This window comes from Engraulis encrasicolus, chromosome 7, assembly GCF_034702125.1.
Source record: "Engraulis encrasicolus isolate BLACKSEA-1 chromosome 7, IST_EnEncr_1.0, whole genome shotgun sequence".
Classification (NCBI taxonomy): Eukaryota; Metazoa; Chordata; class Actinopteri; order Clupeiformes; family Engraulidae; genus Engraulis; species Engraulis encrasicolus.
Genome location: NC_085863.1, coordinates 34544973 through 34558811, shown reverse-complemented (window position 1 = coordinate 34558811; position 13839 = coordinate 34544973). Strand labels below are relative to the sequence as shown.

Sequence of the window (13839 nt, the reverse complement as noted above, 5' to 3'; positions counted from 1 at the left end):
CTTATTTCATCCGTGCCCGTTTCATCTTAAATATGTTAGTTACTGGTTAGTTTATGTAGTAGTGGGCCTAACTGGTGTGTCTGTGTTGCAGTCTTCTGTGTTTGGGCCCTTGCCCTGTCTGCTTGCCTTTATTTCCTTTTCCCTTTCGTCATCTGTACTGTTTGTCCCGCATTTAGCAAGTGAGGTAATGTGTTTGTTATGCGGCTTGCTGGGTTGTTTAGCTTTGCAGAGAGGCTGTAGAGAGAAGGGAAACCATATTTTTTGCCCCATTGTTGACTGCAGGGTTTGTGTATCCAAGAGAAGGCATTCGTCACAGTGTCATCGGCCACCGCATTATGAGCGTGCAATCTGAACATCATGCCGAACACGCATGGAATAAATATATACAAAGGAAGAGGAGTACATTTAGCTGACTGAAATGAATACGATATGAATTCAGAAGCTGTGGTTAATATAAGCTTACTAATCAAATACAATTGCTTTGAGAGAACCTTTTGTGTTGGCCATAAAGGAGGATTACATGTAAGTGGTGTTATAAGCACAGCACTGTGCCATAAGCTACTCTGATTCCAATACAGGGGCATTTCTCGAAACCATAGTTGCCAACTTTGTTAGCTACTTTTTTGTTTGCAATGCAATTTCCCATTGGCAACTACCCAAGTTTCTAACCAGCTAACAACTACGCTTTCGAGAAATGCACCCCTGGTTTATAAGCAGCCAGCAGCAGCAGGAGTCAGACATGGACCACAATGTTGTAGCCCTTTAAAAGCTTATTTGGATTACAGAATATGTTACTTAGCAACCCATATGTTCCACAGGGAGATGGATTTTGGTACGATTTGCTAGTTGTCTCATTCCCACCCCTGTGGTGTGGACCTGGTGGTTTTAGTGGTTTAGGGCAGTGATTCACAAAGTGTGGTGCGGGGACCACTAGTGGTCCGCGGGGGGATTTCTACTTTTCCAAGACAAGTTAGCAGTAGGCTATTGTATTTGTGACATTATTTTAAAGTCATGCATAGCTGTCATATTTCCACCACAAGACAGGCTTGTTATGTGAATTTGAAGTAAGTGATCCATATCGAAATCAGCATTGTCAAATTTGCACCCGTCAACTATTGATTCAATCAGTTGACAGGTGGTCCCTGAACATTTGTGGGGAGGCAAAGTGGTCCTTGGCCTGAAAAAGTTTGAGGAACACTGAGTTTAGGGCTTTGTAACACAGACGTGTCCTTGGATGAACCACTCCGCTCTGTTTGGCTGTTCCCTCCTGTGTGCTATTCCTTTCCTGTGTTAGAGAACATGGAGCAGTTCATTTATTTTTTGTTAGAAGGACATACCTCTAAAGGTTTTGAATGTTTGTACATGTACTGATGTTGGAATAAAGTAATTATTGTTTGTTTTTTAATGTACAAAATTGTACCCGTATTGGGTAATAAAATAACCATCATGTTTAAAAAAAAAAAAAAAAAAGCAGTATGAAATTGTTCCACTGTTGGCCATAATAATGTCTTAATTGGCAATAAACCAACCAAATGCTGTCTATGTCTATTGTAGCTGGAGTGTTCAGAGGAGCTGGGAGACCTGGTGAAGTCTGTGGACCCCACACTGGCCCTGAGCGTTTACCTGCGGGCCAACGTCCCCAACAAGGTCATCCAGTGCTTTGCAGAGACTGGACAGTTCCCCAAGATCGTCCTCTACGCCAAGAAGGTAAGAGCTCCCCCCACCATACACATTTTTATGTACTAGAATATTTTGTGTACTAGAGAGATATTTTAAACGTGTTTAAATGCAAATGGAAAAAAAACATGACATGTGGATCAATGTAAAAAAACACCCTTGTGACTGGTGTGTTTAAGATCCCTTTAAAAAAATATATATATTTTTAAATCCTTTTGAGTAGATTTCTAAATCTCTGTTTACTTGGAAAAATAAGGGGGAAAAAATAAGCAAAAAAATGATGCGTTTACAACGGTATCCATGTAAACGGCGTCCAATGTCGCGCCAGCCAAAAAAAGACATCATGAATTTGACGAACAAGTCTAGTCTGACTCGAGTGTGAGTCGTACCATTGACTAGCACTTTGTCCAATTATCCATGTTGCGAACTTAAATATTTGCCTTGTTTTGGACTTTTAAACACACTGATGATGCATACTGCCTGCCCTGATGCTGGAACAAAAGCCCAGAGTGCCTTCACAACTGGCAGTGTGAGCATAACAAAGATGTGAACCCACATGTTAAAGTCGTAGGAGCCATAGCCATACCATGCAAAGAAAAGCGATGTATATTCAGAAAAATACGTTAGCCACAATAGCCAGCATTTTTATTCCATTCCAGAGGAGGGAATATATCAGGAGCACGCAGTAAAGATGCCACGGGGGCGAAGTGCCCTGTAGTTACACTCTGCTCAGCGCACCAATCCATGTAATGGTGTGAAAAAGCCAGACCTCCTTGGTTGGAGTGACAGGTTTATGATCTCCCTGTCTCTGTCCATCTATCACTCTTCTATTTAACTCTGTCTGTATCTCACTTGGGTCAACCTGCTTTTTCTCATGTTCTCTCTCTCCCTCTCTCTCTCTCTCTCTCTCTCTCTCTCTCTCTCTCTCTCTCTCTCTCTCTCTCTCTCTCTCGCTCTCTCGCGCTCGCTCTCTCTCGCTCGCTCGCTCTCTCTCTCTCTTGCTCGCTCTCTCTCTCTCTTGCTCGCTCGCTCTCTCTCTCGCTCGCTCTCTCTCGCTCGCTCGCTCGCTCTCTCTCGCTCGCTCGCTCGCTCTCTCTCTCGCGCTCGCTCTCGCTCTCTCGCGCTCTCTCTCTCTCTCTCTCTCGCTCTCTCTCGCTCGCTCGCTCTCTCTCTCTCTCTCTCTCTCTCTCTCTCTCGCTCGCTCTCGCTCTCGCTCTCTCTCTCTCTCTCTCTCTCTCTCTCTCTCTCTCTCTCATTGCTCTCTCTCTCTCTCTCATTGCTCTCTCTCTCTCTCTCTCTCATTGCTCTCTCTCTCTCTCTCTCTCTCTCTCTCTCTCTCTCTCTCTCTCTCTCTCTCTCTCTCTCTCTCTCTCTCTCTCTCCATATCTGACTGTTCTTGTGTCCCCCTCTCCCTCCCCCAGGTTGGCTACACGCCAGACTGGATCTTCCTGCTGCGTAATGTGATGCGCATCAGCCCGGACCAGGGCCTCCAGTTTGCCCAGATGCTGGTGCAGGACGAGGAGCCGCTGGCCGACATCACACAGGTACAGTACGACACGAGCCCAGGAGGCCAAGAGCTGTGGCCCAGCGCTTATACTGCAGTGGCGAATACTGCCCTACAGTACAAAGGCAAGGTGCAGTAACTACGGCAACATTGGAAAAAAATACCTTCAAAACCTTGGAATTAGGTTGGATATTACAATTACTGCAAATTTGGCAGCAGTATCTTTGAAGCGGCATGAACCATAACGCTTTGTCATAAGATCAAGGAGGGGTAATGAAGACCATTTTCAGTCTAAACTCTAGGTTGACAATGTAGTTGCTGCACTTTGGCTTTGTAGAGCAACATAGTTGGCTCCATGCCTGATGGAGACCCAGGGCATTGATATGTTGCATGTTTTTAATTAAATAAAGTTTATGATTTTTCGAGCATGAAATGCAGTGTGCAGACCACCCATCTACTACTGTGTTGTCCAGCCCTGCATAGTTATTTTGGATTTGCACACCCACCCGACAACGTCTAATGGTTGTAGTAGTCATGGAGAAGGATCAATTGATCAGGGAACTGGCGTTGGGATGGGAAGGTTGCCGGTTCAAATCCCTTATCAGTAGGGATACTTTGAGTTAGTGTTTCTCCTACTACACCTTCCTGCTAGTGGCTGAATCCTTATTGAGTTCCAAGTTACTCCAGGGAGTGTAGCCAATGCCCTATGCCTAACGAAGTTGCTGTGGATAAAAGTGTCATAAAATAACGCACTTTAATGCTGTGAAGTGTATTATAATGTAATACTATAATGTAATGTGGCCGTACAGAGTAGAAGGGAGACATCTAGTGTCCATGGGTGGAGCTGCAACTGATGGGGAGATGTACTGTAATTGCCAATGTGCAGATAGACTCGAGTGACCTAGAAATGAGAGGAAGTAAGAGTTGAGTTCCCCAAGATAAGGGCACTGTGTGAAATGAAATACTGAAATGGACTTTCTACTGGTGCCTCACTTTAAAGGTGTCGTCATTTGGGAGGTTTCATATGTAATATTTATAGATTGATTTTCGAACCGTGTTTGTGCCAAAAAAGTTGTGACAACTCAAACATTAGTAGAAAATTATCTGTTTTTATGTGATAGATGACTACAGCGGTATTTGAAATAACTATTCGAAATGGGTAATATTCTAGATATATAGATAATATTCCTATCCCTAGTTTATAAAGCAGTGATTCTCAACCTTTTTTCAACCTACGCCTTTCAATGCCTCGCTTAGTGTTATAAACTAAAATAGACTAATGCCCCCCAATGCCAGCTAAGTACATCCCCCCTGTTAGCTGTATCCTTCTCAACACCCCCTAGGGCAGGGCTATTCAGATGGAGGCCCTAGGGCCAGATGCGGCCCTTGGATGTCAAGGTTCTGGCCCCCCATAAGGTCAGAACAAAATGAAAAAAAATAATAATCTGTGGCCGTACATAATTTGTGATCACTAACACTTCAGGTTGGGGATATCTCTTCGTACTATGCATTCACATGACAGTGAAATCTTGCCTAAAACAGTGTCATAAATAGACCATCCTAAGGCTACTAAGAGAGAAGCGAATATCCTGTTCTATCTGGAACGCTATCCGCTTGCTTCACATCCTAACCTCAGACACCATGCTGCTCGCAGTTATACAGACTCCATGTTTGGCCCCTTCACTGGAGGGAATTTGAAAAAACGGCCCTCTGTGACTTTTAATTGAATACCCCTGCCCTAGGGCTTCTCAAAGACTCCTGGGGGGCTGTAGAGGCCCTATTGATAAACACTAGTTTAAAGGGTTACTGCAGATGGAAATTAGCTGTATTGGCTATAATCTGGCACAAGCCATTTTTTTTACTTTTGTAAACAAGGACTATTGTGCATGGTCCCTGCTGAACTAAACTAAACTCTATATATTTTCTTGCAGATTGTGGATGTGTTCATGGAGTATAACCTGGTGCAGCAGTGCACGTCCTTCCTCCTGGATGCCCTGAAGAACAACAGACCTACTGAGGGGCCTCTGCAGACCAGGCTGCTGGAGATGAATCTGATGCACGCACCGCAGGCAAGACATGCACACAAAGAGGCACCGCTCTTAACATACATGCATGCATACACACACATGCATAATGTACTACACAGCCAAATACAAACACTCTGTTCACGCACATGCACAAGAACCTCAAATGGACATATGGAAGCATGGACAAGGATTCATATGCTGATTATGCATTCATGCACATATACCACACACAAACACACACACGCACACCTCGAATACATATACGGAAGCTTGAATGTTTGCTCTGCGTACTCACGCGCAGGTGGCAGAAGCCATCCGGGCCAATCAACAGGGTACGCACACATGCGTACTTCAACAAAAGCCTCATGCGATTTCCTTTATTATTGACATACATACAGTATATCAAAGCCGTATGTGATTTCCTTATTAACCTGCCTTCACTCACCTTCTCCACACAACCATTTTCTTTCTTTTTTGTCTTGTAGGTGGCAGATGCCATCCTGGGCAACCAGATGTTCACCCACTACGACAGGGCGCACGTGGCGCAGCTGTGCGAGAAGGCCGGCCTGCTGCAGAGGGCTCTGGAGCACTACACAGACCTCTACGACATCAAGAGGGCCGTCGTGCACACACACCTGCTCAACCCAGAGGTGGGTCAAAACACACTGCAAAGGACGGGGTCAAAAACGCACTGCACAGCTCTGGGTCAGCAACTCTGAACAACGCTGGGTCCAAAACACTGCACAGCGCTGGGTCAAATAAACTGCACAGCGTTGGGTCAAATAAACTGCAGTGGTGGCGCTCTCTGACCTCACCTTTTTACTTTTGACAAAATGCTCAAATCTTGTTCATAGTTAGATGCAAGCTTTTCTTAGAGCTCATCCCATATTTTTGCATTTTGTTGTAAATGAAGGCCTTCAGGTCCTAAAATAAAGCTCAGCAAGGAAAACATTTGTTGATAGCTAAAATATTGCAATAGGAAAATGACTAGCAGTGTTATTATGCTTTCCCCTGATAATGTATGTCTGCCTAAACCTACCTACTATGCTTGCTATGAATGTAAATGTTTGTGCAAAGTACGTGTTTACTAATCATTTTGTTTTTTGTGTGTATCAGTTACTAGTGAATGAACATTTTCAGCTGTGTGTTTAATAATAATAATTACAATTGTATTTTTCCCCCCATCCATCCATCAGTGGCTGGTGAACTTCTTCGGCTCCCTCTCTGTGGAGGACTCTTTGGAGTGCCTGAGGGCCATGCTGTCCGCTAACATCCGCCAGAACCTGCAGATCTGCGTCCAGGTGGCCTCCAAGTACCACGAGCAGCTCTCCACCAACAGCCTCACCGAGCTCTTCGAGTCCTTCAAGAGCTTTGAGGGTAATTATGACAAACATACGACACGCACACATTTCCTGCTTATCTACACTGCACACTGAAGGAAGACACTGGCTGAAAGAAGTCTGTGCAATAAAAGTAAAATAACGGTGTGCCGTAAAAGTAAAATACTGGTAAGCAAAGGTGCAGTTTTACAGCTTTTTTGAAAACATACAAAGTCAACAAGGAACACTGTGATTGAATATGTGATTTGACTAAAAAATTAGTCACATAATTGGTTTTGCACTGGGAAAAGAATTCTACTCATTTAACACATTTTAGCCTGATGACTCGTCTGTGTTGTTTGCCCTTTGATGCCTGGAGACACATATACACTCTTGAGAGATTTTAGCTTTTTTAATAAAAATGTGGGTATGTTACAGCTGAATTAACACATTCTAATGCAAGGAGGGTCTTGGGGTTTAAATGCAACTTATTTTATGTTTTATGTGCATCAGAGGCTAAGATATTTAGGTTTTTATAGGCCCAACAAGGGCTTAGGCATTCAGCAGCTGCTTCAGGCATCAATGTGTTAATTGATTATCGAATGTATTAAAACTGGATTGAGGATGCTGTTGACGGTACACATATTACATTCCTGTCTGTCTCCTCATTCGCTTGACTTTGTGCTCTGTGCAGGTCTCTTCTATTTCCTGGGCTCCATCGTCAACTTCAGCCAGGACCCCGAAGTGCACTTCAAGTACATCCAGGCAGCCTGCAAGACGGGCCAGATCAAGGAGGTGGAGCGCATTTGCAGGGAGAGCAACTGCTACGACCCAGAGCGGGTCAAAAACTTCCTGAAGGTACGGACGGTGGCCTAGAGGGGACATGTGGTCCAACCAGTGCCAAGCGTTTTTTTTTTTGCGAAAGAAATTGATCAAACTCATTCTTTTTCTTACATTCTCTGTGGTGTCCTTCTGCTATATTTACGTGAATTTCAAACTGTTTGTCCTTTTTTTTTGGACACTAGTCCACTCTTCTACGCAGTGCAGAACAAAGTTTTACTTTTGAAGACCTTGTAGCTTAGATGCTTCGCTGATTTGATGTGATGTGGTTGGTCTTTTGCTTTGCTTTGCTAAATATTTGCCATGCAGACACAGTAGCCTCACAGTTTAGTGTCCTCTTGCTAATTGGTAGTAGACGTTCACCGTGCCTCAAAGTAATTTGTCCTGATGGCAGTTATTATCTTTTGTGCTTTTCCCTTGTGTCTGTGGAATGGGCAGGACTTGTACCAGGTAAATCACTCCCCCCAAGTACAGGACTTCCCACTTATCTTCCCTCTTTTCCATTTTCTGTTTCTATCGTTTTCTCTTCTGGTTTCCCTTTGTTTTTTTTGTTTTTTGTTTTGTTTCTCTTCTCTGGTCATCCTGCCCTGGTTCTGCTACACTGGAGATTTGTTTTTTTCTTTGTTGGTTTTTGTGACTGTGTACAAAGTCACCAGCTCCACCCTCCTTTTTACTCAGTGCTGGACAGGTGATGCAGACGGGCTTATCATGCCTGTTGGTTGGCCACTTAGTGCATTTGTGACGATGTGTTTTGGTGGTTTTATTGGTATTTTTTTATTTTATTATTTAGTTGTGGTCAGTCAATGGAGACCCCGCCCCCTTACCCCTTCTCTCTATGGTCACATAAAGAAAAAAAAACGAAATGGAAGTCAGAACTCGAGAGGTTACTTTTGGCGACCAGGCTCATGGTCCTGCGTTTTCAGAATTCAGTGGAGTAGAGTAGTTTGGTTACATACAAGGCTATTACCTAGCTGAGCTGAGCTAGCAGTGAAATTACAGTCGGATTACCAATAACTGAAAATGGCAAAAAATACACACACAGGTTGTGATTGAATTAACCATTGATTCATTCAACTAATTCATGCCACCATTTGTGATAAATTTACATAACACACAGACCAGACTTGTTGTAGTGTTGTTTAGCAAATCCTCACAGACTGATCGTTGCAGAGTACTGGTCACAAGAGAGGGCGAAGTTGGATTTGGTGTGTCTTGGTAACTGGATGACACTGTTCAAGGGCCAGTCGGAAACAAAGGAAAAGGACTTGTATTACGCTCAAGTCCCGTTTTATTTCCCATGATCCATTATTAACCCAATTCTGAAACTTGACCCAGAGCCTGCTTGCCTCTTCAATAATGAGCAATATTTATTTTGTTTTCTTTTGTGGTGTGTTATCTTAGCTTCTTGGCAAGTCTGGAACACCTCCCAAGGTTCCCAGGCAGACTTGTTTTGTTTCCCTCGAGAGATAGCAGTGTGTAATTTAGACAGTTCTGTGGACTGTGTAGACGAAACAGCCTCGACTCCTATGTTGTCAGGATTGACTCGAAGTAGGTAGAATTTTATTTCAGCAGAGTCCACTCAGTTGTGTTATGTGGCAGTGATGGTCTGTGAAGATTCTCAAGCCTGCACATCCAAAAAGTGTCTGACTTAGAATCTTCACAGGATAAAATTGAAAAACGTCTGAAGAAGCGACATTTCTGTCATTTGGTTGTCCTGCTCCTGTCATCTTGGGTCATATTAGTCAAGAGTTTTTTCTAGTTGTAGACCACTTGACTGGTCTGTGGAGCTTGAAAAAATAAGTCAGGTTACCTTCAACTGAACTCTTTTTTAAAGTATCATGGCAGTGATGCTTAGTTCCCAGCAGGGGGAGCAGTATTGCTTTTTGTGTCTTAGATCGCCTGTGTGAGGTCCTGTTTCATAAGATGCATACGAGTATGAAGGCAACAAGTGAGCTCTGGAGACGCACTCTAACCTCTCGAAATGTATGACCCGTTCCATTTACCGTAGTTGGAATTTTTTAATTTGTATTCTCTCCATATTGTTGTCGTCGTTGTTTTTGTTGTTGTTTTTTGTTTCCTTATTATTATGGTACTGTATGTATATGGTCTCATTATGAATCACTCCCGCAGGGGCCGGCGCAATCTAGAAAATGATACCTCAATTTCATTTTCAGTGATTCTAATATGATTTTGTAATCTGTGTATGCCATGTGATGTCCTAAAATTACTGTCCAGCCTGCCAAGTTATCTTGTTTTATCTCCATTAAAAGTTAAATGTCTCGTAACGCTGCACAATCATCATATTTCACCCATTAAGACCTAAAGGGTCAAAAATAATGCAACAGAATAGCCAACTCTGGTAAATATGTATAGATTCTGCAGGCAGCCGATCTTAAAGATCGTGGTTGCAGCACAGATGTCTCTCCCAGTCTTAATGGGTGAAAGTGAATCGCCTCTTTGTGCACTAAAGGCAGTTTGGACTGTAGTTTGAGTGGAGATGCAATACATTGATGCTGTGCCTGTGACTGTGTTGGGTCTTCTTTGTGTGACTTTCGTTGACATCCTTGTCTTTCCTGTGTCTGCTGGATAGGAAGCCAAGCTGACTGACCAGTTGCCCCTCATCATCGTGTGCGACCGCTTCGACTTTGTCCACGACCTGGTGCTCTACCTGTACCGCAACAACCTGCAGAAGTACATCGAGATCTACGTCCAGAAGGTGGGTGTGAGATATGGAGAAAGAAGAATGATTGACATTGATGTGTATTGGAGAAGCATTCCAATGGAAAAAGTCAATTTGGTTGAAGTTTGCCTGATCTGAATGCAGAATGCATTTGTTGGGTAAGTTTTTCTGAACATTACCATGCAAATGAGAGCAAAAGATTATTTTGGTTTGATTAATATGTTCTAATCTGCCCTGTCCCAGCAGTGCTTTGTGAAGTTACCATGATGTCTGCGAAATTAAATAACACTTGGCTTTATACAGTGTTCCCCCAGAATTTTTGTTGTAGTCAAGGTGGTGGGGCGTTAAAAGTAGATTTATTTGGCTAAGCAACTTTAGAAATGACATTCACGACATGAAATATATTACATGATATATCTTTTCAGCGGACCTAGTCAAGGTGGTAGGGGTTTCTTGTCAAGGTGGCCACCTTAGCACTAAAGTGCTGGGGGAAGCCCTGCTTCATAAGTGTTCTTAACTTTGCATTATATTGCAGTTTGTAACAAGGAAATATGTTCTGTCAGGTGGTAGTTTTCCATGAGAAGGCCCTGACAGAGGGATGCAAGACCCCCTCACACTGAGCAGTACCCAGCTCATATGTAATATGGCTGCCTGCCAAATACACTAATTCAATAATGGAAAGCTAGAAACCTCCAACAACAGTGTCATATTTGAAATATTTTGTGGTCGTCTCTTCTTGGCTTCCGCAGCTAAAAATAGACGGGTGAGGAAATAAGAATGTTTATGTCTGCGTCGCAGGCGTCTACAGCTGCTACTTAGCTCTTGTTGCTCCTTACGTACTGGTGATGATTCCAGTCAATAAGTGAATGTGGAGTGTTGTGAAAGAAGCACAAAACTCTTTTACATTGGCAGCATGCAATATGTATGTTTCTGCAAATGTGAGGATGCAGAAATTCCACCTCTGTATGCTGGCATGATCTATTGATGATAAAAATGAGTTTGATCATTTAACTGTACAATGAAGAATTACATACATTTAATATGGGGGGGTGGGCTGGGGTGGGGTGGGGTGGCGGAAGCCTTTTGAAATTTTCGAACTGATGTGCCCAATATTCTCGGGTCACATTATCCAAAGATGTATAAATGTGTAAACGTGTTGCTGTGATTTGCCACAGGTGAACCCCAGCCGTTTGCCCGTGGTGATCGGAGGGCTGCTGGATGTGGACTGCTCTGAGGATGTCATCAAGAACCTGATCCTGGTGGTGCGCGGCCAGTTCTCCACTGACGAACTGGTGGCAGAGGTGGAGAAGAGGAACAGGTGAGGATGCCTCTCTCTCTCTTTTTTTTTTTTGGAGGAGAAGGCCAATGTACGCCAGAGGTTTCGAGGTGCAGGTATCGGGAATATGTTCACCTCAGAGGGGAAGATAGCGCACACTGTTGTCCATCCAATGCTGAATTTTATGAAACAAACAACGTTTCGGTCAGTGATGCCTTTCTCATGTTTTTTTGACAAACGTTTGTTAAATTAAAATTCAGCGTTGGATGTGCGGCATCTTCCCCTCTGAAGAGGATGCAGCTCTCACCACACTAGCAATGAGTGCACCTGGGGTGTGTTTCTCTACAACATTGTTGTCAACTAGGTAATGTCAGTTATGTTTTTAATTGGATGACATTTGAAGAGGTCACATAATGCTGGTTACTGTAGAAGGCCAAACCCTCTGTCTATGCGAACATTAGCCTCCACAGAACACAATTTCAGAATGTTTCAAAAGGTTACGTGATTGAAAATAGAATGAGATAAAGGTCTAGTGGTGATGAGCTTTTGAACTCTGTTCACATTCCTGAAAGAAGTAAAGAAGACATCATGTGGCCCTGCCACGACATTAACCGGCCCCATATTGTTTCTGCAGACTGAAGCTGCTGCTGCCGTGGCTGGAGGCTCGTATCCACGAGGGCTGCGAGGAGCCGGCCACCCACAACGCCCTGGCCAAGATCTACATCGACAGCAACAACAACCCAGAGCGCTTCCTGCGCGAGAACCCCTTCTACGCAAGTACTGTGGTGGGCAAGTACTGCGAGAAGAGGGACCCCCACCTGGCCTGCGTGGCCTACGAGAGGGGACAGTGCGACCAGGAGCTCATCAATGTGAGTGCCACCCTCTGTTGAGTGCTTTGACCTGGTGATCAGGATCACGATCCGGATCCAGCAATTGAAATAAAAAAAGAGTTTTGACATTCCAGTTTCTAACTCCACAAAAACAAAGCGGAAAGACTTTAATTAGGGTGTAACATGATGGTCAACACAGTGACCGTGTAACATTGCCAAAGGAAGCAGATAGAACATTTGACTGAGATCTGCACTCTGAGTGCGTTTCTAGTTAATCTTGTGTTAGGCCATGCTAATGCAGTGTAATCTAAAGCCACTGGGCAAATCTAATATGGTTTTTGGCCATTATTGGTCCCTCTGCAGTTGCACTGGCAGGTCTGTGGTGGTGAGTTTTACGTCTGAGTGAAATATGATGTTAATATCCGGGTGTCTGTGTCCACAGGTGTGCAATGAGAACTCGCTCTTCAAGAGCCTGTCCCGCTATCTGGTGCGCAGGAAGGACCCGGAGCTGTGGGCCAGCGTGCTGCTGGAGACCAACCCCTTCAGGAGGCCCCTCATCGACCAGGTACGCACTGCACGACATAGTACAGCACCGCACAACTCAGCATGGCCTTAGCAAGTGAAGAGATCTTTTCCAAAACTCTATAAATGACATTTACATGCAGTTTTCATTTCCTTTTTTTTGTGATAAGGTTGAGTTTACAGTTGCGTTGGTGCAATTGGAACTGTGTTGCTGTTACTTGATATTTTCTTACCCAATTAAATCAACAAAAAATGTTTTTTACTACTGTTAATTGAGAAACACAATAAGTACAATTTTTTCAATATATATATTTTTAAGACGGACATACAGTGTTTTGGAAAAGAGCTCTTCAAGTGCTAAAGCAGATGGGCTGGGGTCGTGTGTCAGAAGAGTAATCGCCTGCACATCCAGCCCTGCTTTTTAGGCCAGGAGCCAGACAGAGATATATGTGGAAACAGACTAGAGTAATGACCTCCTCACTTGGACCACACCACCTATTGTTTTGGTCTCAAGAAAAGGATACATTTGGATTTAACTTTGTCATTACTCGTAGATTAATACATGGTACTGGTTTTGCTTCCTCTCTCTCTCTCTCTCTCTCTCTCTCTCTCTCTCTCTCTCTCTCTCTCTCTCTCTCTCTCTCTCTCTCTCTCTCTCTCTCTCTCTCTCTCTCTCTCTCTCTCTCTCTCTCTCTCTCTCTCTCTCTCTCTGTAGGTGGTTCAGACAGCTCTGTCTGAGACGCAGGACCCAGAGGAGGTGTCCGTCACAGTCAAGGCCTTCATGACCGCTGACCTGCCCAATGAACTCATCGAACTCCTGGAGAAGATAGTCTTGGACAACTCCGTATTCAGTGAACACAGGTAAAGACCACAGGTCGCCAACCCAATAAGTTGGTGTGGTCACCACATGATTACCCAAGTGAATGAAATAAATGCAGTTTTACGCTCATCACAATTTGATAGTTTCTAATTCATTAAGTATACAGTAGCAAAATGAACTGAATTTTAGAGTTTCTGATTCATGTTACATTCTATGTGCAGGGCAATAAAGCCTCCCCTTTTTGCCATCTGGAAACCTCCAGAATTAATAAACGCAACACTAATTATATGGTCATCATAATTCTAGTGGTACTAATTTCTGTTCCATCAAATGGTATTCGCATG

At 43.7% G+C, this 13839-nt stretch overlaps 1 protein-coding gene across 3 annotated transcripts in view; it reads left to right on the top strand.

Moving 5' to 3' along the window:
• cltca (clathrin, heavy chain a (Hc)) overlaps positions 1–13839 on the top strand; it is a 69064-nt gene that overhangs the window by 40355 nt on the left and 14870 nt on the right. For all 3 annotated transcript variants that reach the window (XM_063203296.1, XM_063203294.1, XM_063203297.1), the window contains exons 9-19: positions 1555–1707; positions 3099–3221; positions 5113–5250; positions 5694–5858; positions 6405–6585; positions 7222–7385; positions 9958–10083; positions 11223–11365; positions 11958–12192; positions 12596–12718; positions 13391–13536. In XM_063203296.1, coding sequence (XP_063059366.1) covers positions 1555–1707; positions 3099–3221; positions 5113–5250; positions 5694–5858; positions 6405–6585; positions 7222–7385; positions 9958–10083; positions 11223–11365; positions 11958–12192; positions 12596–12718; positions 13391–13536 — 1697 coding nt within the window. The remainder of the gene's footprint in view (positions 1–1554; positions 1708–3098; positions 3222–5112; positions 5251–5693; positions 5859–6404; positions 6586–7221; positions 7386–9957; positions 10084–11222; positions 11366–11957; positions 12193–12595; positions 12719–13390; positions 13537–13839) is intronic.